General features: G+C 38.2%; 1 protein-coding gene across 4 annotated transcripts in view; it reads right to left on the reverse strand.

Moving 5' to 3' along the window:
- The window catches only part of dnm1a (dynamin 1a), a 59,753-nt gene that overhangs the window by 28,353 nt on the left and 6,604 nt on the right, over nt 1-24,796 (reverse strand). For all 4 annotated transcript variants that reach the window (XM_067573670.1, XM_067573672.1, XM_067573671.1 and 1 more), the window contains exons 2-14: nt 18,541-18,614; nt 17,159-17,308; nt 16,723-16,926; nt 14,953-15,051; nt 13,774-13,934; nt 13,549-13,691; nt 13,318-13,453; nt 10,830-10,897; nt 8,951-9,089; nt 3,540-3,626; nt 3,359-3,429; nt 3,160-3,211; nt 1,679-1,690 (exon numbers count right to left, since the gene is read on the reverse strand). In XM_067573670.1, coding sequence (XP_067429771.1) covers nt 1,679-1,690; nt 3,160-3,211; nt 3,359-3,429; nt 3,540-3,626; nt 8,951-9,089; nt 10,830-10,897; nt 13,318-13,453; nt 13,549-13,691; nt 13,774-13,934; nt 14,953-15,051; nt 16,723-16,926; nt 17,159-17,308; nt 18,541-18,614 — 1,396 coding nt within the window. The remainder of the gene's footprint in view (nt 1-1,678; nt 1,691-3,159; nt 3,212-3,358; nt 3,430-3,539; nt 3,627-8,950; nt 9,090-10,829; nt 10,898-13,317; nt 13,454-13,548; nt 13,692-13,773; nt 13,935-14,952; nt 15,052-16,722; nt 16,927-17,158; nt 17,309-18,540; nt 18,615-24,796) is intronic.

Below are 24,796 nucleotides of genomic sequence, written 5' to 3' on the forward strand. Positions count from 1 at the left end.
ATTTTACCCAAAACTACAAGGATGAGAAGAGTAACATCTTCACACTGACTTTACACCACAAATTAATTTTATTAGACAACATTTTGATCTCAATTGGAACCTGTTAAAGATTTAGCATTTACATATTTAAGTACATTTGTGGTTTGAAGTCAATGTGCAGGCCTTACATTTTCATAAAAATCACTTTATTTGTCTCTGTATGCTTGTACACCTGTACTGTGCATCATTTTCACATATTCCCCTGTCATTCAAACCCATCTGTTTAGTCTATTCATCTCACTAAAGTTGTGCAGTGTCTTATAATTTTATGGTTTTATGGTTCTTAATGCTTTTTATTGCTCAATTGATTTCACCGTTTTATTGTAATCTATTTATTTTTTGTAGTGTTTTCTAATTTTATGACTTGTGTCTTTTATCGCTCGTATTTTCTTTCTTAATTTAAACCGTTCTCTAACCATTTACTTATTTTTTATTGTTGTCTTAAGTAGGTTCTATTAAATCTTTTTCCTACATTTGCATTTTACAAGTCACCTTGTTTTAATTTTGGTATTTCACTTGTTTCTTGGTCTGCATTATTCTCCCAATCCAATTTACAATCAATTGTAAACCATTTAGGATAAAGTTTGGGATCTAGATTAGAATTGAAAATAAAGTTATATGTGTTTGAACAAAACTTTCATCACAGTGGATCCAGCAGCATTTGAGGGATTAATTAAAATACAATTAAGCTTTCCATCTACATAATTGATTATATCTCCATAAACTCCAGTAGCTGTGGGGTCTTTGAGGGCCAACTACATCCATCTGTAAACAGGAAGTAAGGATCACCGCTTTGTTTACTATGTGCCCCTAACCTTTGACCACAATCTGGGTGGTTGTTATGACAACTGACGGCTATAGGGGTGACATATGTCTGCCACAGTTCAGGTCTTCATTTCCCCTCCTCTACTGTGGATGAAAAGGGGGGGGGGGGGAAGTAAAAGAGGGAGTCAGAGAGAAGATGTCTAGTGACATGTGAATAAAAATGTTTGAAAATTGTCTCTCTTCTCTTTTTTTTTTTGATCTCTCTCTGTTTCTTTCTGTCTTCACCCTCCTTCTCTTTGAGATGAAATTCGAGAAGGCCTGAGTGAATTTCTCTCTATGTAGTTCAAACTACTGCTGGGGGGGGCATCTCTTCACTGCCAAAGCAAACCGCCCTCAGCGTCCAAGCCACAACGAGCATCTCTAAACTGAGACTGAAAGCTGCCTGTGACATTAACACAAGAACATTATGTAACAGGGAGGCAAATCTTGATTTAGCTCTTTTATGTTCCTGTGGGCTGAACAGCGTACGATAGCGTTTTATAGAGGTTTTGTCATCCTGTAGTGTCAAAGTGTGTGTATGAGTGTAAGTGTGTGTGTGTGTGTGTGTGCCTGCAGGGAGGACACAGCTGAAAAAGAGAGGAAAGGGAAGCAGCCAAGCATCCCCCACCACAGCCACCTGCCCATCTACTGATCATTCATACACACTTCCACCTGTAACCCAGCACACATAAATGACATCCAAGTTCACACACATATATAGATACGTGTATTCTAACATATGCAGAGCGTAGAAACATGAGCACGTACGCATTGAAAGCCTACCTGGAGACATGCACAGAGTCACACACACACACACACACACACCACTACTCACCATGATCTCATCCTAAAGCAGAGAAGCCACAGAGAGAAGGACAAAGAGGGGAAAGAGACACAGCAAAAAGAGAAATCACTTAAAAGATACAAGAAGCACCAGAAAATAAGAGCAGAAGAAAATACAATTAAAGAGTAAGATTAAAGTGTGTGAAAAGTAGAAGACGATTTAAATGCTTTCAGAAGGAAAAAGAAGAATGTAAGTCATGCAAAAGCTGTATATTTGCCCTAAATGTATATTATTGAATTGATATTGTGACACATACTATGCCTGTTTTATAATCGGGTCGCATTTTGTTATTTCCTTCTGAGGAGGTTTTGTTTCTTAGTCCTGTTTGCTCGTTTGTCTGTTATTTAGCACTTCAGCATCTCAAAAAAAGCACCAGTTCTTCCAGCTACACCATCAGGTCGTCGCTATAACAACTTGCAAAGAGGAACACCTTTAAAATGTCCTTCATCTCCTCTCCAGCCGTTAATACCCTAAATAAGTCATGCTAGACACATACAGATATTCACATCTGTCTTTTGCCTGTATTAACGCTAGCATGCATAACTTATTTTTACTGATATTTCTACTGTTTATATTTTGTTATTGTTGAGTCGTGTCAAAGAGGAATTTCTGTTACTATGTGACAGACAATGAAGTTTCGTGGAATTGAATCTTGAAAATGTGTGAACAGATTTCAAAGACATTTTGTGGAAAATGAAATAAATTTAGGGAAGTGATTTGTTTTTTAGTCCAAAATGCACATCTTGGATTTTTTTAGATTTTTTTAGAGGATTTCTCAACCTCTTGTCCCCAGTATTTTTTTTACTGTTTTCTCATCAACTACTGCACTTACTTGAATGAAAAAAATCTGTCACATGTATTGCATGACAGTCTATCACTATGCGTCTGTGATCCAGATGGAGATTTAAAATTCCAAACCACTTTCTGTTATTAAAATGACTGAAAGATTTTAAGGATTGTGCAACCTTGGCAGAGGTATGTGCTCTCTGGGAGCTTTCTATTTGATATTGATTTTTATGATTGTTGTTGTTGTTGTTGTTCAAGCCGTAAACTTTTTCACAACCGACTTCAGTTTCTGCTGACATCACCGTGACTTTGTTTCATGATCAGACAACTGTTGTCCATTAGTGTCTGTACAGTAACATGTAGAGGGCTGCATTGTGTGTGTGTGTGTGTGTGTGTGTGTAGGATATGGACTGTTGCCCAGGGTAACAAGATACTGTATAGCTGCACTACATTTAGCACGGGCAAAACCGAGAGCTGAGTGCTAACAGAATAAAGCCTTGGGGAAAGACTGGATGAAGTTCAGATGTTGCGTTGCTGGCCAACAGACAAAACAGACTTGGATGTTCAGCCTGGAATCATGTTCCCGCAGCTCAAGAGTAGCTTAAAGAAATCGACACACCTCTGCGCCATAAACCTGTAAAAACAACAGCGAAGTGGACGGGTCTGTATGTTTGTGATCAAAGCACCTGATTGCCAGCTGTCTTCTTCTTGTTCATTTGGTTGATCCTCTGCTGAGCGCTGCACAACGAAAAACACACACATCAGGAGATACTGTCAAAACACCACGTGAACTGATGAATCTGTGAGCACTTAACGATGCAGGAGCCACGCATTTAAATGCTCAACGCTGGAGAGAAAGAAATGAAAAACAGAAAAAAAACTCACTTGGCAAATCCAATGAAGTCCTCATGGTTGGTGTTCATGTAGGACAACTCAATGTCTATCAGCAGCAACACCTGAGCGAAGAGGGTGAGAGATGCTATCAGCAAATGCGCATTTGTTTTACATTTACTGATCCGACTTGGGGAAATTTTATAGCTTCACGAGAAATTTTGGTGTGTGTTACCTGATCCTTGGTGCGGTTTTCTCTGTCCCTGATGTGCTGGGTGACGATCCTCTCCATCTCCTCTCTCAGCATGGGGTACTGAGCCAGCTGTGAGCATAGAGCACAGTAGGTAGGTAGCAAAAAAAAAAAAAAAAACACACACACACGCAAGCACACACACAGTGTCACAAGCTTCAATAAACCACCACATTACTCTTCTCACTGAACCACAACACACAGTTCCACCATTGCAACAAAAATACAGAAACACAATCAAAAATGTTTTGAGGAGTTTATCCCAGACTCAGCTCTAGCCAATGCACACCCTGACCAGTGGGTGGATTTGAGTAAATTTAATGTGCAAAATATCTATTTGTTGCCAATATGGAACAAATGCAGAGGGATAGCACAAAGTCTGTGATATTGCCACACAAACACAGAATAAACAATGTTCCTGGCAGAAAAGCTTCCTTTTCCCAGCACACTGTGGGTCTTTTTTCCATGAGCTCATTGCAAACCCACGAACGCAGACATTGGTGGGCCTCCAATGTGACACAAACACATTTGGAGAAGTGTGAGAGGAAAAGAAGAAAAATCGAAACCAAAATCACAGAAAAGTATAAGCTGTTTTCGTGCAAGTTGCAATGCATCTTTCATGTCTGGCAGATGGTTTTGGAGAGTGAGTGGATATCAGTAGACTTCTTTTTTTTTTTTTTTTTTTTGATTCCCAAGTTGATTTGCTGCTTCCTGGGTTTAGTCCAATTACAAAGCACACAACATCCATAAAGAATAGATGCTTTATAATCATGGGACACACTGTTATAATAAATGCCAGTCTAATCACTGGCATTAAAACCTGTTTATAACATGGAATCAATTGTGGCGACTACATTTAGAATAAACTATAAATGAATAAAAATACATTCTGAGGTAATTTAAATATTCATTTGTTATGACTTGTCAATGCCAACGATCTCTCCAGTGAAGCATACAGCTTGTGCTTTTAATATTATAATATATCAAATAATAAATAATATAAGGTCCGATATTCAACTTGAATATCTCATCACAATCACACTGTATAAAAAGTCCAAATCTGTTTAGTAAGAGCATAAATTTACAGTGTTTTCAACTTGGTGAGCAGCAGTAAAAGAAGACAATAGCAGCTGTAACAATGTCACCATTGTCTTATTATCAGTGGAAACACTGTTAACTGATTTGAGTGTTTTATGGGTTTTTTCTTTGTGAATTAGAAGTTGTGGAAACCACAAAAATGAAACATGAACAAAACAAAATTTGATAAACTGTATTTGATGTCCAAGCAACTGAAAAGAACATAATTTGTGCAAATAAAGATGCATTACAACTTGAAGCCTGAAAAATCTGAAGGGTTCTGTGTCTTAAAAAACACAACACAGTGGAAAGAAATGTTTTTGGTTGTTTTTTTTGTTTTTTTACAAACAAGGCTGCATGCAGAGATGCTCACATACATTCAGATTGACATGCGATGCAAAGGAGCAGGAAGGGAGGGATGGGATAGAGGGAGGGTGGAGGAAGACTTCAAACTGACCCCTTTGTGGATTTTTCCAAGCACTGTATATTATAATACAGTATCTTTAAAAACAGTAAGTCTCTGAAAGTGAAATCAAGATAAAAGTGTGACAGAGAGGAGAAATCCAAAGGAGGTCACGCTCTCTTTTGGTCATTTGCTTTGCGAGGAAGCAGCCGGTTCAGAGGGTTAGAGGACGACAGGATGGAGAGGTCCAAAAAGAAATTAAAAAAAAAACAAAACGGTAGAAATAAAAAGACGCTCAAAGAACGTCAATTAGTCAGTGAGTGGAACTACACAATCAGTCACGCCACTTAATTAAAGCATACTGACAAAGACAGAAAAAATATGACTTTTAGAAGGATTTTTAGACATCATGAGGTCAAATATAAAATAAAATTATTGAACATGCAATGTTGAGACGCAACACTTTATTAAATTGTCAATATGTGGCCAATAATTGACAGAAAACAAATAACAAAGAAAGTGAAATTAAAATGTGGATTATATGGTAACACTAGTAAAATCTTGGATAAGTAAGGATAGACCGATATCTGCTAGAGGAAAGATTTGTGTATTTGTTATACCTGCTTTCAGCGTGTAATAAGATCTACACTTTTAAATTCTGATATTTTTTTCCATTTTTTTTTTTTTTCGTTATGAGGGGGCATTTATTCTCAGTCAGTTTACAGAATGAATTCATTATAATACATTGAACATGAGCTGTGTAATCTTTTTAGCCATGCTAGCGATGTGGCTTTAGGGATGGTGATGTTAGCTGATCCCCTGTCTTTTCATACAGCGCCATCATCAGGTGAACATTTTTATTTTATTTGTCCAATACTTTGTTTTATAACTAATTAGTCATAATACCTGCAAAACCAATGATATTCCATCAGCCTTATAGTACTTTGTGCTAATTAGCAAATATGAACGTGCTACCACGCTAAATAAAATGGTAAACACTAACCTGCTAAAGTTTAGCATATTTAGCAGCTAAACATAAGCATGTTAGCATGTTAATTATAACCTCAGAGTGCAGCTAGCATGGCTGTCGACTCTGTTTTAGTATATTTATTAGGCATAAATGAAAGCAAAAAAAAAAATCCTATTACAATTTGTGTTAAATTTGGTAAAGTATTATAAAAATCAAAAATCTAAGTCAACATACTGTATGGTTTATAATTTGTAGGTGCAGTTTTTACAAATGTGAGCTTAAAATTTTAAAAGTATTGGGAAGTAAATCTCCGCAAAAATGTGTCATAAATGGTCAAATTAATTTTGGCTTTATGCAATAAATTGCACTCATCACACCACAGAAAATTATTCATCAAAAAAACGTCCATGTAACTAAACAGCAAAGCTGACCAAGAAGTCTTCATCAATCTCCCTATTTAAGATTTAGAAAGAAAAATAATATTCAACTCTCATTATATCTATTTAGATCTAACAGTCAGTCTTCAGTATAAATGCCACTTTTTGCTACTATACTTTAAGGAAGCAGTTTATGCCTGGTTTTGTTTTTTCTCTCACATCTCCTGATATCAATTATTAGTGGAAAATTAGCGTCCAGCCATCGGTCTACCCCTACCTGTTAACAAAGATAGTGAAAGTGGTTTGGTTCTCTTTGGCATTTTACCTTTTGACTACACTTTTGTATGGTGAAGGTGAGTTCGCTGACTACCATATCTATACACTTCAGTGTGGGCTCCTTCAGCTTTTGGATCTGCTTTTTCACTATAGCCTCAAAGGCGAGGTCAGGGGTGAACAGCCCCGTCCTGTAGGGATAGGCAGGCAGCACGGGAGACAGGGGTAAAAAAAAAAAAAAAAAAATTAAAAAAGAAGAGGAAAAAGGTGGAGAGAGGGTTGCAAAAGGAAATTTTAAAAAAAAGGCAAGTGGAGAAAAGGGAGTCGAATAGAAACAAGTGATGGCGAGGGAGAGGGACAGTACATGGATAAGGTGGATAGAAATTGGATATGGAACAGAAGAAACAACATATTTAAAAAAGACAAGGAGTGTGAGGGTTGGGGGTGGGGGTGGAGGGGGGGGATAAACAGCACAGAAGGAAGAAAATGCAAGTGAGACATTTGGTTTCCCCTCAAGCCATTCTAAAACAGGACAGAGCTGGAGTCTCTCTCTATCAATGAAGAGCAAAGAGAAAGAGAAGATGAGAGAAAAGAGAAAGAAATAGAGAGAGGTCCCAGCCTGAACAACTCCGACAGCCAAAAAACTCCAAGCGACGCACCGAGAGACCGCAGCTGTGCACCCCGGCGTTCAGCCAAGACACTCTGATCCCTCCTCCCTGATCCCCTTTCCCTGCCCATCCCTCCTTTTCCTCTTAACTTTCCAGCGGGAGCCTAATCATAACATATATCATCCCAAAGGCCTCCAGGTTGTTGCAGTCCAACCGCTGTTGAAATTGTTTGGTCACAGAGGATCAATTTGGATAAAGACTACTACTCTTTCTCTTGGCCACACTCACAACCCTGAGCGAAGCCCCCCGAGGCCTGTTGAAGTGCACTTAAAACATAATCGTCATGGCTCCTGTCTGCTGCAGGTGCACGGCTGCTGTCTCACACACAAGGAAGTCTGGACGCTGAGGTCATCCAATACGGCTGCCAGTTATTCATAATAATTGACACATGATCTTCCAAACAAGTGTATTACTTTGTGCACAAGCGAAGGTGGAAAGAGTATCTTGCTCATGGTTTCTGAGGAGGATTATTTTGTTAACTTAAATATTTCTGAAGTAGAACTACATCAGAGTTGAAAATTACTCAAGATCTTCACAGCAGTGGTCATATTTTCTTACGCTGTGTCCCAATTCTACACTAAATAGCAATTTTTCTGCAGGCTTTGAGTAAAGTAGTTAAGAGTGTGTGCATACCACAAAAGAGACAAAATCAAGTATAAAGTCAAAAGTCTGCATGCATAATTCAAAACTATTGAATTTTTAGTCTGCTGTTTATGCAAAAAGGAAATGTAAGAACTGCTCACAGCTGCAAAAAAAAAATCAAACAATTTGCTCCAGGTAGATCTGGAAAAACAAACAAAAACTAATCTAAAATCTTGTCATGTGATACGGAAGCCCAGAAGTGCTGAAAGATTGTATCTTGTAATCTTGTTATGCACACAAGATAATATTTATGATCATGTTATTGTGTTTGCACACATTAGTGTCTTGCGCAAATAACTAAAAAAAAATAATAATAATAATAAAAAAAAATGTCATCTTATCATCACAGTACAATGACAGTTACTATATATAGTCCATACTATTAGAACATGGTGTGGAAGTGGGGCACAGCTCAAAATTAGCCTTCTGAAAAAAAAACAGGCAGAAACAACCTGACTGAAGCTGCTAATTATTGCTTTTCAAAGTGTATTTGAGTAAAATACTTAATCAAAAATGTAAAAAAAATAGAGTTTCCAGACTCAAAAAGGAACAAGACCATGAAAAAGATACTCAATTCTTGCGAAATAATGCTGATAATTAGTTAGAAACTGTCCTGAAATATTATTTAATCAAAGCCTTAAATCTGATTCATAAATTAATTTTTTTTAATATCACTGACTCTTTTTTTGGCAACCATATATCGATAACCACTCAGCTTCCACACTGTTTTGTTTTCTCTTCAGCACAGCTCTCTACCACGGCCAGTCTGTCCAGCCAAACCCGTCCAAAGCAGTCCAGTACAGGCAGGCAGGTATACCACAGCCCACCCTGCCACTCCAGCCTCCTCGCTGTCCGAAAAACAACGAAGGCTGGAGGGAGCCAGGTGGTTACAGTGGAAGGGAGTGAACAGCGGAGGGACTTTGCAGATGAGGGTTGAAAATAAAATAAAAAAGTGCTATCCACTGTTTACTTTTATTTTTTTTTACCTTTTTGGTACACTGCCTAACCGTATTGACTAGCTCAGAAATGACCATGTCCACACATTTGGTGCAAGGCTCTTTTATCTTCCCAATCTGCCTTTTCACAATGGTCTCAAAGGCCATGTCCGGGGTGAAGAGGCCAGTTCTGCTCGTCAGAGAGAGAACCAGCCACGGGGCCAAAAAAAGAGGAGGATGGTGGAGAGAAAGAAAGAAGGAGGGAGGAAGGTTGGGTAAAGAGAAAAGTGTTAATTGTAAAGAAATACCCCCCATGTATGAGCTTTTCCCAAATGACAAACATAAACAGACACAAACTAGTGGGGGAAAGGGAATGGAGCCAAAATTTTCAACAAATCAACATGTGTAAGGAAATATCAAGTGACATTGGGTAAATATTAAGCAATTTCAAGTTATTTGTTGGCTACTTTGATTATATCCAGTCATTTTCCCTCAAAAGATGTTGAGAGTTAATGTGTTACTGTAGACTGGATGGTGTGTTATTCCTGCCTGAGGAGGATGAATGGGATCTCACTTGACACTGAAAACTGAATGTATTTAATTTATTTCCATGGAGGAGTGAAGGTTTTTTTCAGGGTTTCATTGTTCAACATTTCTATCTGATTGGAGTCAGTTGCATTACAACTGGTACAACTACTCAAGCACCTATAACGCCATTGCAATGGCAAATACATAGTTTATACAGTCCTGGACTTGGTTGCACTAGTTTGTACATAAAGTCTTTCATAAGTTCTTGGTTACTACAAGCAAGTTTCAAACTGCTGATTCATTAAATCAGGTTGCACTATTCAAACTTAAGAAATGTCTTAGCTAGTAAACTCAGATATGAAACAGACCTTACCATGATTCAAACTGACAACAAACAAACTTAAAAAAAAAAAAAGAATGACAATTCATACACAACCTCCCTTTTTTGCCTTGGTAAGTGTCAACATCTGATTTCTGTGGGATTAAAGGTGCTTGTTTTAAAGGGATGGCCACTAGAAAAACCTGACAGTTTTGAAGGCGTGCCCTGGACCCAGATTATTTCAATAATATGAATGTGCCAACCAAAATCTACTTAGCACATGTCTGAATATGGACTTCCATGGCATTTTTTTTTAACTTAAACTTGAATTTAAGCAACCAAATTAACCCAATTATTAATAAATTATCATATGGTATTTTAGCAACAGGTTAGTGAAATCATTGAACAAACATTTAGGCAATTAATGTAATTAACTAATAAGGTTACAATATTTTTTAGTGAAATGATATATGTATATTTTCTACACGCAACTACACATTTCTCAAAATACTGTAGCAAGAGAAAAGTAGATAAAGTAGAAATCAGTGGTAACATAAACCAAAAATATTCTCTCCATCATAGAAATAAATTAAATATTTCTCTGTAAAGCACAGTGATGTTTCACACACTTGTTACCTAGAAACAGATGAGCAGCCAGACTGTAAATCAGTATTTACCCAGAAGTATAATTTAGACAGACCAAAGCACTATTTGGCACCAAATATAAACTGATCATTTTATGATGTTTTCAGTCTTATTGGATGATAAAGTATACAGTGAGAAAGTTGCAGAATTTCACCAACCAGACAAATGACTGACAAACACAATAGCATGAATAGACAAACAAACACAAAACACAAGGGAAAGCCAGAAAAATAAGTATCATGCAACCAGTAGTCACCTATCTGATCCCAAATCTCCTCTGTCAATTTTGTTATCAGTATGCAACAGAGCACTCAGTCTAAGTCTAGAGGTCTTGGCGATTAGATTGGCAAAGTCAGTTGGATACAGCAGAGGTGACTAAGACGTAGAAATAGAGGGAGGGAAGGAGAGACGGAGGGGGGAAATGAAGGGCGGACGTGCCTGATGCCATGAATGTTCTTGATGGCGTAGCTGATCTCCTTGCGGAGCTCTTTCTCATCAAACTCCATCTGAAAAAGAGATAGAGAGAACATCAGGAAGCATTAAGAGCTCACACAGGCTCACATAAACTAAACTCATAATATATGTGAAACTTTCCGCTCGCTAAACTCCTCTATTCTGTATTTTTTTTTCTACAAATTTCCAAATACCATGTCAGCTCATAAAACGCATGTTTCGAGCTTATTAAGAACCCACTTCTACTCATATATGCCCTCTGTTGTTTTTGTTGTTTTTGTCAGTATGATCCATATTTTCCACAAATTAGACCAGTGCAACAATATCTAAGGAGTTGTTAGACGATTAAAGGAATAGTTTGACATTTTGGGAAATACACTTTTTCTTGCCAAATGTTAGATGAGAAGATTGATACCATCTCACATCTGTCTGTTCAATACAGAGCTTGAGCCAACCAGTGATTAGCTTAGCTTAGCTTAGCATAAAGACTGGAAACAGAGGGAAACAGCTAGCCTGGCTCTGTCCAAAGTTTAAAAAAATCTACCGCCTACTGTAACACCTCTAAATTTTATCTGTTAGCATGATGTATCTTATTTGTTATGAAAGCAGAAAAAACATTTATACAGAATTATATTCATGTTTTCCAACTTTTTTTGTCTTTTTCTTGCAAAATTACTGGATAATTTGACCTCTTCAGACCTTTAAAAGTGATTCAAAGTAGACTCTATTTTACGCAAGTAATGTAGGAAACCACAGGGTTAGACCAAACCGTTTCTTAAATGTCTTGGCCGCTTTTATGTTGCAAACCTTAATCACAGATTTGACTCTTTTGTTCTGTCTAACAAGCTGTAACACTGAAAGTTGCTTTCAAGCTGAGCTACTATATAAAAAATCTGTTTTTAATATGTTTGTCCAAGAATCTCACTTTTTATTTACTGCAAAACCACAATCTTGCCTCAATACGTTTTCATACTAACTTCGAATGATGGATTATAAACATATAAAACATAATGATGAACTGACTTCTATCTGGCAGACAGTGGGGGGGTTCTGTGTCATGAGTCAAGCTTTTGGTTAGGAAGCAACCTGCTCTGTCTTTTCAGTGAGAAACGCACGGGGCCTTTTTTCTGCAGCCTCTGTCCCAGACATTAAGATTTATATCCTCAGAGGGAGGGCGAGAGAGGACGGATGGATGGACGGATGAAAGGAGGGAGAAGAAGGGCTGACAGAGAGAAAATGAAAAAGGAATACATGTAAAAGCGGGGGTGAGGTTTAGAGAGACAGAGGTCAGAGAAGGTGGATGGAGGAAGGACAAGCTCAGGGTTAAGATGATGAAATGCGAACACACAGGAAGTGGGGGAGGGATGTAACGTGGATGGATATAGTGACAGAGTGAGGAAGGTGAGGTGAGGGAAGTGAGAGTGAAGAGACGACTACGGGAGAGGTAGTGGTTAAACAGAGAGGGAGGAAACAAGGAATGTTTGGGTCAGAATAGCCCAGAATAAAAATCCTGAGGGAGGACTTCTCTCCTTCTCAGACTGGGAAATGATATCAGAGAGACAGATTCAAAAAAACCCCAGAAAGAGCTTGTTTTCTCATAAATCAAGATGCCTTTTTTCTTTTGTCAATATTTTAGTACACTCCAATATTCTCTCTTTTTCTGATTCTGAGTATTTCCCACTGTATCAATAATACTTTATGTGCTATATATCACTATCTCTTATTACCCATGCTAGCGGCATGCACTTTTGGATGGCAATGTTAGTCTGTCGGTCTATCGAGCCAGACCGAAATATCTCAACAACTAAAAGATATATTGTCATGAAATGTGGTAAAGATATTCATGGATGCAATAATTTCATGGATACAATACAATACAGATGCTAGCATGCTAAACTAAGATGGTAAACATTACCCCTGCTTTTAGCATGGCTTTCTATGCATTTATTGTATGCACTGTTTACTTTACTCTGTTTATGTAGGCTACAGTACATGTTTTTTCATCAAAACATCATGATAATAAATTTTCTGTAAACTGGACAGAGGAAGGAAAACTTAGACTAAACCAGTGTCAGATAATATATACAAGGGCTGCACACAGTTTCATGATAATTTTATATTTTTATGTTTTCCTGCATTAGATCTCAGTATATTTATTAAAATGTGCTGACTCATGAATTATACCCTAAGCCATTTATTTTATGCCCTATGATTTGGGACACTAAACATGTGATGGTACCCATATCAACCTTTTACTGTATGTGCATTCCCTGATTACCTTTTGTCTTTTTTTTTTTTTTGAGTATTTCTCAAAAAACAGTATTATATTTTTGTAATTACGAGATTTCAATCATAGGAATATAATCTTACACTATACTGTCATACAAACCATTTGCAGAGCTTCAGTGAGGATTATCAATAAAACAGTCAAACCAAATCACATGAATAAACACAAAATCTGGCACATACACACCTTGACCAGTTCAAAGGGGAAGCGTTCATGGAAGATGCGATTGATCCTGGCACCACCTGACAGCTCAGCTGTGTCAATCTGATCCCCAGAGCCCTCTATACACTTCTCAAAGTCCACAGAGAACTGCTGCACCATCCTGCAGGGAGACAGAGGAACAGATATCAATGAATCTATGTATCTATCGATGTGTCGATCTATCTCTCTGTCTATCTATGTGCTGTATCTACTCACTGGAGCAGAGCCTTGGTCTTGCGAGACGGATCATCAGGTCTGAAGTTCTTGTACTCCTCCACCTCCTTCTCTATGGAGAGAAGCTGACTCTGCAGCTTGGCCCGCAGAGCCGGCAGGGTGTCTCGGATGTGGTTGGTCAGTTGCTGTGTGGGTTAAAGGTCAGAGATAGATCACTGGGAATACGGGGAATGTTGGACAGTCCCTATATATTGCTTTTTTACCTACCTGATTGAGGGTTTTCTGGAGGTATGGAGTGCCCATACGGTCAGCCAGGTGTCTATAAGCAGGGTGAGAGAGAAAGAACTTCCTCTCAGCGGCCATAGCAGCATTGATGTCCTTCCTCCCATCTATGTCCTTCTGGCTCCTGTTTACCACACCAATGTAACCTGGACACAAAGAATCCCACGGAGATTTACAGTACAGAAAACCAGATCCAACTCTTTTCATAACTTCCTGGAATTTTATGGAGCAGACTGGAACGGATTCAATGCTTGTGGACTGACTGGTAATATGAAAGGGAGATAGTATACTGTAGTCTTGTACCAATCTGGAATCGTGCTGGACTCTTTATTTTCTACATATGAACTGAGTTTAAGCAGCCAAACCCAGAATGAACAGCCCCTCCAGGACTAAAGCGTTTAAAAACTGTGTTTAATAATGTTTGGTTGAGCAAAACCACATTTTAAGAGACTTTGGATTAAAGAAAAGAATATAGACGAAGGATGAATGGAAGAAAGACAGAAAGGAGGGAGGGATTACATGAATCAAAAAAGAAGAAAGAAATGACAGAAAGAGAGAAAGGAAAAGAGAAACAACCAGGAGAGTTCAGGTCAAGCAGATCCCATTTCACCTCCAGTTAAGTTTTCTCATGCATCACTCAGTTAAAGGCTGTTTCATGCTCTATAACTAATGCAACTGTGAGCCAGCAGGCTTGTAAATGTGAACATCCACAGCATTTAGACGGAGAGAGACGGAGAGAAAAAGACGGGGGGAAAAAACATAGAAAAAACAAAGGACATGGAAAATATTCAAAAGCACATGCCTGGGTCCTAACCAAGTGCAAATGGAAAAGAAAAGTACCACATCAGCACATTGCAATAAAGGGCAGCCCACAAGATACATGCAAGCTCTTTTCCAAGACAGTGTTTTTCTCTTTGCCCACTGCCACCTCTCCCTTACAACTCCTCCTATATACCTTTCTGTCTGTGCTTTGATTTCTCACTCAGTATTGTTTTATTACGCCCTGTTCCCTCCATTTCTCCCTCCCTTTCTCTGTTTTTTTTTTCTTTTTTTTCCCCCAGTGGTTGGAGCATTTGAGTACAACTGCCTTATTACCACAAGAGGGAAACAGTGTGTCATTGCGAGGGCCCTGAAGTAGAAAAGAGGTACTGTTTGTGTGCTCACCCCTCCTGAGTGGAAGCAGCTTATTCTCCAGGATGTCCTTAGCGTCTGTCCCCTCGTCCATCAGGTCCAGCTTGGTGATCACACCAATGGTCCTCATTCCTACATGCACACACACATACACACAAACCATAATCAATATCATAGTGTAAAATACTCAATACAAAAGTCTTGCATTTAAAATTTGACCTAAATAAAATTACAATATTATTAGTAAAACCTACTTACTAATAAGTTATGTAGAAGGGCACCTTTTAGAGTTTTATATTAGTATATACAGGATATCATGGACCTATTTTTTTTTACTTTATATACTTTTGGGCAGTTTATTCTGTAACTAGGCGTCATATTTTAGGAAGTGATCTCATATCTTTGGAGTAAACATTTCAATCTGAAAAGTAACTAGGAGCTATCAAATAACTATAGCGGGTAAAAGTGGGCCTACAATACTTCCTTCTGAATTGTTGTGGAGTAGAATTACAAAGTAACACACAGTAAAATGGAAATACTCAAGAAAAGTATCAGTACCGTATTGGTCTGAATATAAGAATATAAGTATTTTTTCCTGGAAATACTGGAAAAAGTGGGATCGTCTTATATTCGCAGTTTAGACAATAACGTGATCACAGCATCAAATATTGTTTTTGAATGGTTAAAGATGTAAAACCGACTTGCATTGTGGGTTGTTTGTAGCTTTAATGTTGCTAGGCTAGCGAGTGTCTTAAAGTCTATTTATAGTGAGTGCGTTAGAATCAGTCAGCTCTAAAAGTGTTTTGTTAGTCCAGTTTAACCTGCAGGAGTTTCTGAAGATTCATGTAACGTATTTTTCTGTCACAGAGAAAATAAATTCATAACAAATTAAAACGAATCCAAAGTGTCTTCCGACGTCTCTACCGCAGAAATGGAATATGTCAAGCTGCCAAATACCACTGTCACAGATGATAAGGAGTTCAAAAAGACAAACAGAGTCTTATAAATGCCAACTGCCAGAGAAAATTATTTTTGACTGCTTCCAAGAGCCTGGTAGGAGAGTGGGTGAGTATGTAACTATACAATGATGTAAGTTATATTCAAAAAGTAATGATATTTTTCCAAAAACAGTTGTTGGAAAAGGGGGGGTCGTCTTTTAATCAGGGTCACCTTATATTCGGGCCAATATGGTACTTCAAAATTATACTTAAAGAGGACGTATCATGCACATTTGAAGGTCTATATTTATATTCTTTATATTCTACTGAAGTATCTTTGCATGATTCACAGTTTAAAAAAAAACCAAACTAAATTTATCTCACATAAACAAACAGTAGATTTCAGTTTTTCTCGTTCTTTACTCAAAATGTCAACTTCTCAAATATATTTGTACATGCTCAAGCTGATCCAATCAAAACCAGTGGACAACGTGAACAACCCAATTAACAACAACAAAGACTAACTGACGGCCATGTGTGGGCATGCACCCACGCAATCTGATGTCAGTTTGATGGAGAGGTAGAGGTAACGTTGCAGACAGAGCGTTCAGATCAGGATAAAGCCCTGGCTTTTGACTTTCAGGGAGCATTTTCACATACACTCACCTCATGTTATGGAACTTTGACCATGTTTAACATAGACATCCAACATTATAACAGTATATACAGTAAATGACAGAATATCACAAAAAGCATGTTATGTCCCCTTTAAGTTGGTTTCTGTACATTTCTGCAAACTTTGTGTGTGTGAATATGTTTGTGTGTGTGTGTGTGTGTGTGTGTGTGTGTGTATGCATACACTCACCCTGAGGGTCGACCTCTTTGGCAATCTTTAAAGCGTCAGAGTTGGCCAGATCAGAGTTTGCCGGGGAAACGGCCAGCATCAGGCAGTTGTCCTTGGTGACAAACTGCATCAACATTTCTCTAATCTGGGCCTCGATATCCGCAGGTTGGTCGCCCACCGGCACCTTGGTCATCCCCGGCAGGTCCACCAGCGTCAGGTTGAGCACTGTGAGGAGAAAAATGGAACAAGAGGACTAAGAGAAAGCTGCCACATGCAGGAGCTTCTTCAGATGCACTGTTGCCAAATAAAAGGCCTGGATGTACAGCCCTTAATTTATTGATGTCAGACATGGAGAAATGACAAACTGGATCCAAACCAGAGTGTGTAAAAGTTTTAAAAATCTACATTATGCAAGTCAACCCAAATTCATGTATACATAGAGTTGTGTCAGTCTCACCATGAGGGGAGTAGACACGCAGGTTGATGGGCACAGGGGAGATGCCCTTGTTGGCTCCGGTGATACGGTCGGTCTCTGCCTCGATCTCCTGCCGGACTTCATCAAAATCTATGAACTTTTTGCCCTTACAGTGAAGGAACTCAGCAAACTCTGGAAGGGACAAGAAGAGGAAACAGTTGTAAAAAAAACAAAGAGAGGACAATGATTAGAGGATGATTAGACAATGACAAACAAAGACAGCAGAGAAGAAAACAGAAAGAGGACCTGTTGAAAAATAAACTATGAGGCTTCAAATCAGTTTTTCATTCAAAGAATTGAATAAATAATATTATTTTAAAAGACAAAATATTTGATGATTTGCCTAAAAAATAACATTGTGTTATTGTGTAAAAAAGTGTTAAAAAGCTTTAAGTTTAGGGTTTAACATAATCCAGCAGCTATGACTGTATATTCAAACTACACAAGGGCAAATTAATTTCCGATTCACACCACGATAAAGCTGCTTATAACAGACTGTGAATAAGATGTAACTATGGCAACATGAGGATATTGTCTCTACATCTCCCAGTCTGTAGAGACGGATAGCGTGGAAAAGATGTTGAGGGACCAGGTTTTCCCTCGAAGAAGTGAGCAAGGAGGAGGAATGTTTAGCATGCATTGGGGAAACGGGAGGGAGGTTTACACCTGTGGGAGCTAAAAGCTGCATCAGTTTCTTAACTGCTGTCTCCTTCCAGGAAGAATCAATGGAAACTATTTAAAGGAACAGGGCTGTTATGTATTACACATTTCCAAATAAAATACAAGAACGATGAGAAAGGAACAAGTGTAGATCTGAGTCTAACATAAAATGGCTGAGTCTAATAGCTATAAATTAAAGATGCTGTACAGTCTTCACAGTAACAGACATTGATTGCTGAAATGAAAGCTCAAGTGCCTTAAGATGTAATTCTTTTAATGGCCACTAGATGCTGGCTTACAGAGAGCAGAGGAAACAACCAACTTATCTCTTTGAAAAGTGTATTCTTGCCTTTTTACTTCATTCCATTACAAGGACAATGAGTTCTATGTATTGTGTTTGGGGCTTGACCCATCCCAGCTCCTTTTAGGCTCCACACTGCAAGATGTCGTCAAGTGACAAGCCTCTTCAGGTTTAGAAACGTCCCTTCAGAAGCCTTCACTGATATTATGCTCATGCTTTTCTATAGTGAGTGAGAGCTGCTGAGGCAGCATCAGCTCATGCACAAATACCAGGTGACTTTATGTTACAAATTTAACCGGTCAGCTGATGAAGGCTTTTGACATGCAATAATAGTACTACACATCTCATGACCTGGAAGACAAGAACTTCAATGGATGTTTATGGGGATTTTTTTTTTTTTTACCTGTTGGAGAGTTCATCAGCTGCAGGACTAAAGGACGACGGGTCACAATGCCAGAACCGCGGGGAAGGAAATCCCTGTAACACAAGAAGACAGATGTCAGTAAAACCAACAACGATGCAGAAGGACTAAAATCAGAATTAATGAAATAACTGTGAGTCATGTTCTAAAATTCTTCGTAAAGTATAGATATTACAGCATCATGAATATTAGTGAAAATATAAATACTGTACAAATAAACCCATTAAGTACATTTGAAACCCAAAAGCTGTGTCCTTGTGAATCATCAAATGACAAAAAGCCCATTAGTTACTAATAATGAATCACCATCTTGATGCTTTGGGAAAGCTTCAGTATTATTCCCTCTGGAGATCTGTGCAAAGAACAGAGAACGTGTGCATTTGCATGTGTGTGAGTGTGTGTTTGTGTGAGCAGCGCAGAGCTGAAAAACAACAAATCCTCACACAACAACTGTGGTCCCACCAGGCTACAAATCCATTAGATTTACTGCTGTGCACTTTCTGCAGGAACCCTCTTTTATGGGAACATCTAATACAGCAGTAAAATGGTTAAAAGTTATGGCTAAGAAAATATTAGTGTCTGAAAGTTCCTAAAGATTTTCCTGGATTAACCCTGAACACTCAAAATCAAACCCTGCTAATGGAAACACCTTTTTTGTGTTAACACTTGGTTATAGATAAAAAATGATAATTTGTTTGTTCTAGCAATAAAATTTAAATTGTGTTATATTAACAATACATTCATGCAGATAATCCAAAACGTTTTTGTCTTTTCTTGTACTGAAATGTCTGAATATTACAGACAAGACAATAACACAGTAGAAATAAACTTTTCATGAATTATGACTGTAGAGCAAAGTGAGTCACAATCATACACAATCATGTAGAGAATTATTTGAAAAGCAAAGTTAAAATAGAAGAAACTGACATTTTCTTAACACTTTAGCATTTCCATGTTTGTAAATTCAGCAGCAGCTGCAGCAGGATGGAGAAATCACCAAAAATGATTGCAGTAAAAAGCTACAAAACTGATCTATTACAGCCATTTGCACAAGCTTCACTATTCTCTTTTAGCAGTTTCTCCTTCTAAAGTGCTGGTGATTAAAATATGTGTCAGTGCTGTAGCATTTACAGTGTTTCTTCCAGCAATCTGACTTGTCTCTTACAATTTCTGATAAGTTAATTAACAAAGAAATGATAACAAGTAACAAGGCACGAGTGATTCTTTTCAGTGAAAAAACCTGTAGCGTTTTCTATTTTGTAATATTAGATTTTCTGTCCACCTACTCTTTTAGTTAGACGATTGTGTGTATCATTGCGTGAGTTTGTGTAGCACAGAAATTAACATTTACATCCGTTATCAACTAAAATACTGTCCTGATGTTTCTCAGCTGTTAAGCGTGCGTATGTGTTTGTGCGAACATGTGTTTGTACAGATGACCGCCTGCCTGCATGTATTCATGTTTCTCTTGTGCACAATACACTGTTTTCTTTGGGGGGGTTTTCAGCTGCTTATGCAACATCAGCGTCAACTCGCCACTGGCACTGTGTGCTCCTCTACCAGCTGACATGACAGTTCTTATTCAGTGATGCGTGGTGGGCATCTGTGTGTGTGTGTGTGTGTGTGTGTGTGTGTGTGTGTGTGTGTAACAACAACAAGGGGCTGTTAGGGACCCATACTGCTGTTTTCTATCTAACCTTGTGTAAGAGCAGTTTATTACATTATCTTGCTGTTAGCTGGACTACAATTCAAATATATGTGTGTTCTTCACAGCTTGGTGCGGCTCCTGTTTTCTATCATTCATCGTTATCTAAAGATTGATAAAGTTGAAAATGTCTTCAAATTGTGCGACACAGAGATAAACTCTTCAGTATCTCATGAGAGGATTTTCGCTCACTTCATACTAATCATCTGAAAGACATGAATAAGAAATAGATGAGGCCACTGTTTGACCCTGAAGCAAAGCCTGAAGGCAGTTGGGAGACGTGAGTCATGAGCCGAGAGTTAATAAGAGCTGAGTGTCTTTTGCTAGAAAATAGGAAAAGCAAATTCAGCAGATATTAAACATGGACACCAAATGTATCCGCCACTGTCTCCCATTATTTGTTTAGTCTTTCTGCGTGCATAAGCTGCTGAGAATTTGGATGTTGCAATTCTGAATAGGTACATTCAGCTCTAGTTTTAATTAGATCAAAGGCATCAGTCGCTGCAACATGTTTCTACTTGTGCTCACACTGCTGCTATAAACAGTGCACATTCACATATAAAGTACTTTTAAATCCACTATGTAGGCATCATAGTTTGCAGTTTAGTTTGCTCTTTTTTTTGCATAGTTTGCTCTTCCCGTAGCTGGGCAAATCATAACACAGCTGTGGACAGTGGTTAGTTGCATACTTTGTGATAAAGCAGCAGCAGAAAACAAGCAGGAAACTGTGTTTTTTGTTAATGGCTCTCTAAACAGGAAGCTCCTGGTTGTTATTTACTCACATTGACCAGTATAACTGGAAACTTTCTGTTTAATAACTACTCAAACTGGAAATTTCTGGTGTTTATTTGCTCATGCTATCACAAGTTCTTTTCTAAAACACAATGGCACCTACATCTATTAGTAATAATTGTCTATTAGTAATAGACAAAAGACCATTAAGTCAATTAAAAAACATCAAAGGTGGCAAGATTTGTAATTTCAAATGAAAGTGAGTGTTGTAATCTCTCAAAAACATGCAGGTTGCTGTTTCCTGTAGATCACTTTTACTCAATTCTTTTCCAAGCTGCAGTATGTTACAATCAGTATCAATATATGAGGAGAATGTGACAAACAAGCTTTCACTGTGTGATTGTCAACATAACCCTGAAAACACATCATAGCTAATGTTTGCTTACCGCTCACATGTGCCGCTCTGGATACACAGGCAATAGGGAGCTTCATTTTACTGTGTCAATGTTTGTTGTTTTACCTCTGCCTAGTACAACAAAGGAAACCCTCCTCCCTTTCTCTTGGCCTTTATGTGTCCATCTGCTGGTCTACCTGCCTGTGTGCAACTGTGTGTGTGTGTGTATGTGTGGATCTTTCTTTTTCCCCATTTGGATGCCGTTTAGAGAAGACAGATGGCCTTAACTGCAGGTCTTCTTCTCACTCCACTCCTCCTCAAACTGCCATCATGAGTATCCTCCATGTGGGGGGAAGAGGCCACAGACAGAATCACACTCAAAAACACACACAAACATATAATATATTTTGCCACACACGCTGCCACAATACTGAGTGTCTATAAGCCTGTAAAGTTTGACCAGAGGGAGGAATATGTGACCACTCAGGACTCTCCCCTCGCTGTCTCTCTGTACACTCATCATTTACCTAATCCTGCGGAGATGGTGGCAGTCCCCCTTCTCCACCATGTGACTACTAAAAGCACAGATACAATCCCCCGACAGTAGAGGTAAAGAGGAGAGGGCTGAATACGAGCAAACAAGGAGAAAAGCTGATTTTTTTTTCATCAGGAAGAGAAGATAGACAGTGACAGAGACTCAGAGTGAGATTTTAAGGTTACATCAATTTACCTTCTACGAGCACATTAGAGCACTCAGAAGTCACTGTCTGTCTAAAAGCACTTTCAGGTCTAAGACTGTATCAGGCAACAACTTTTACTCACTTCTATTCCTCCATCTTTCTATTGTAACCAACCATAATTATCAGTTGATACAGGAGGAGGAAGGTGTTTGTGTTTGTGTGTGGAGGGGTGGGGGTGGGAGGGGGGTGCTGACTACACTGATGCAGGTCACAGGGTCAGGGGAGGTCATCACACAGCTGAGCCCCAGCTTATTCATTTGATTGATTTCATTTTTTAGCATCTTGCGTCCTCAAAACGCATGAAAACAAGAGGATTTTACAGGATCATCTTTCAGAGTGCATTCAGCCATTGATTCATTCATTTTTTCTCTGTCATTTGCTGTTGTGCACACACACACACACACACACACACACACACACACACACACACAAACACACACGCACATTGTCCAAGGTCACTTTTGGGCATATTACATAGACTTACATTCATTTCCTGGAGGCTTACCCTAACTATAACCTTAACCACTGACCCAAAAATCAGCATTTTAGCAATTTGGTACACAGCTTTTGCCCCCAATTGGACAAGCCGTCCAAAATTAACTGGTCTTTAGTCTGAAATTTGTCCCCAAAAGTAGCCTATGACAAACCCACATACACACAGTGTTTAGTGGGCACCAGCTGCTGTGGCTCATTGCTTCTTCTCCTTGTTGTAAACTGTGCATATTCAGTGGTGTACAAACAAAATGCAGGGTCACTTGACAGTTTTTATCAGTAGGAAAGAGCTCCACTTACAAAACATTTACATTTTGTGTGTTTTGTGAGTGTTTTTTCAAGCCTGACACACTTTTTGCAAGAAGAATTTGGTTTTCACACTATTGGTTTTACATACTGTATCTTACAGTATGTACAAATGCTGAAGAAATGTCATCTTATAACTTCAAATGAAGGTATTGTATCAGACATTTTCCAAGAAAACAACTTAGTTTTCATACTTTGGCAACTACAGTTATTCAGATTTGTTAGGTATATTCTAGCTCTTTTTTCCTGACTTTTGTTGTTTATTTCCTTGTGTTTTGTATGTCTTTATCTCTTTGTGGTTATGTGTATTTTTGCTTTAAAAGAAAAGAGGGCACGGCCACTCTTCTCTCAATGGTATGTTTTTACATAGAAATGTAAAATCAGATTGTGTTCATGTTTATAAATGTTATAAATGCTTTCAATAACATATTGTAATAATTCTAATAACCCAAATTCAACAAGCTACTCTGTTGGTCTCTTTATGTGCGTTACATCACTTCCGACTCCCAGACACAGTCAGACATTGAGCCTCATCTAATCCTGCTTTAATGCGTGCAGCAATAACATCCCTGACAGTAGTGAACCAGCACCGCCAGGCAATTTTCCTTCCCAGCAGCGTTTAGGTCTTAGAAGGATGAGTCTGCTTTTTGATGATGAAAAGTGCACACACACGCGCGCACACACACACACACACACACATATTGCTGTCAGCTACACTGGTACATGGACCCAATGAAAAGACAGGTTGCTGGATAGTGGACATCCAGATTAGACCAGAGCCAATGGGAGAATGTATTGTAGGCAAGCTGCGGCCCAAACAGAGATTAGTGGTAATCCTCTGTAGCAGTATCAGAACAAATGGTCTCCTCTCCTCCTCTGTCTCTCATTTCTGCTGCGTTCACACTTTCTACTGTTTTTTTATAGCTTACATCACCGTATAAAACTGATTTCTAACTGATTTCCTAACTTTCCTGCAAGTTTCCTGGAAAGAACTATGAATATATATCTATATATATATATATATATAGATATATATAGATATATAGATATATATATACATACTAAAAAAAGAGACAATGTTCTGAGGCACTTTAGAAAGTCAGACTCATTTCTTTGAGTTTTTAAGAAATAACCAGTGTTTTATAGTAGTTAAAGTAGTTGCTGATTTAAAGACGAATTCTCTTAAAAGAAATAAAATATTACTAAATATGACTAGAATAACTGACAGATTAATTTAAACCAAGATAAATATTAATTAATTATTGAAAACTTTGTTCTCCATTTTTGTGTAATTGTATGCTTTCCTGTAGACCAATTTAGCATCTTGCATGTTCAGCTGAGCTGCTGACCACTGACATAATCTCACTTGGTTATGTTAGCAATTAACACTCCATTTTCCCTACATATGAATATTTTCTTGCGATTTAAATTTGATCTGACATTCAAATATGTGTTTTGGTTTTTTTTAAAAAGACGGTTTACAAGCATCACAGCATTGCATTAAGACAACCACACACACTGCAATGATGCTACAATGCAAAAAACAGAAAAAGAAAACATAAAAGAAATAAAAATATCTACATAAATAAAACAGGAAACCAAAACAAAAGAGCACAAGGCTGTGTGACATGAAATTAAGGCTATATAAATAATATAAGCTTTATGTCGAAAGAGGCTGAGCTATGAATATATCTTTAAAATCCATTAACATAGTTCAGAAACGTTTTCCATTTCATATGGTGCTTGTATAAGCTAACCATCAAGGAAAATGATACCCTTTCATATGCAGCCACTCTACTACTCAGACATGCACCAACTCCTATCTTCCCGATTATCACTACCATCTTCCTTTGAATTAACAGGTACACA

This window comes from Thunnus thynnus, chromosome 19, assembly GCF_963924715.1.
Source record: "Thunnus thynnus chromosome 19, fThuThy2.1, whole genome shotgun sequence".
NCBI lineage: Eukaryota > Metazoa > Chordata > Actinopteri > Scombriformes > Scombridae > Thunnus > Thunnus thynnus.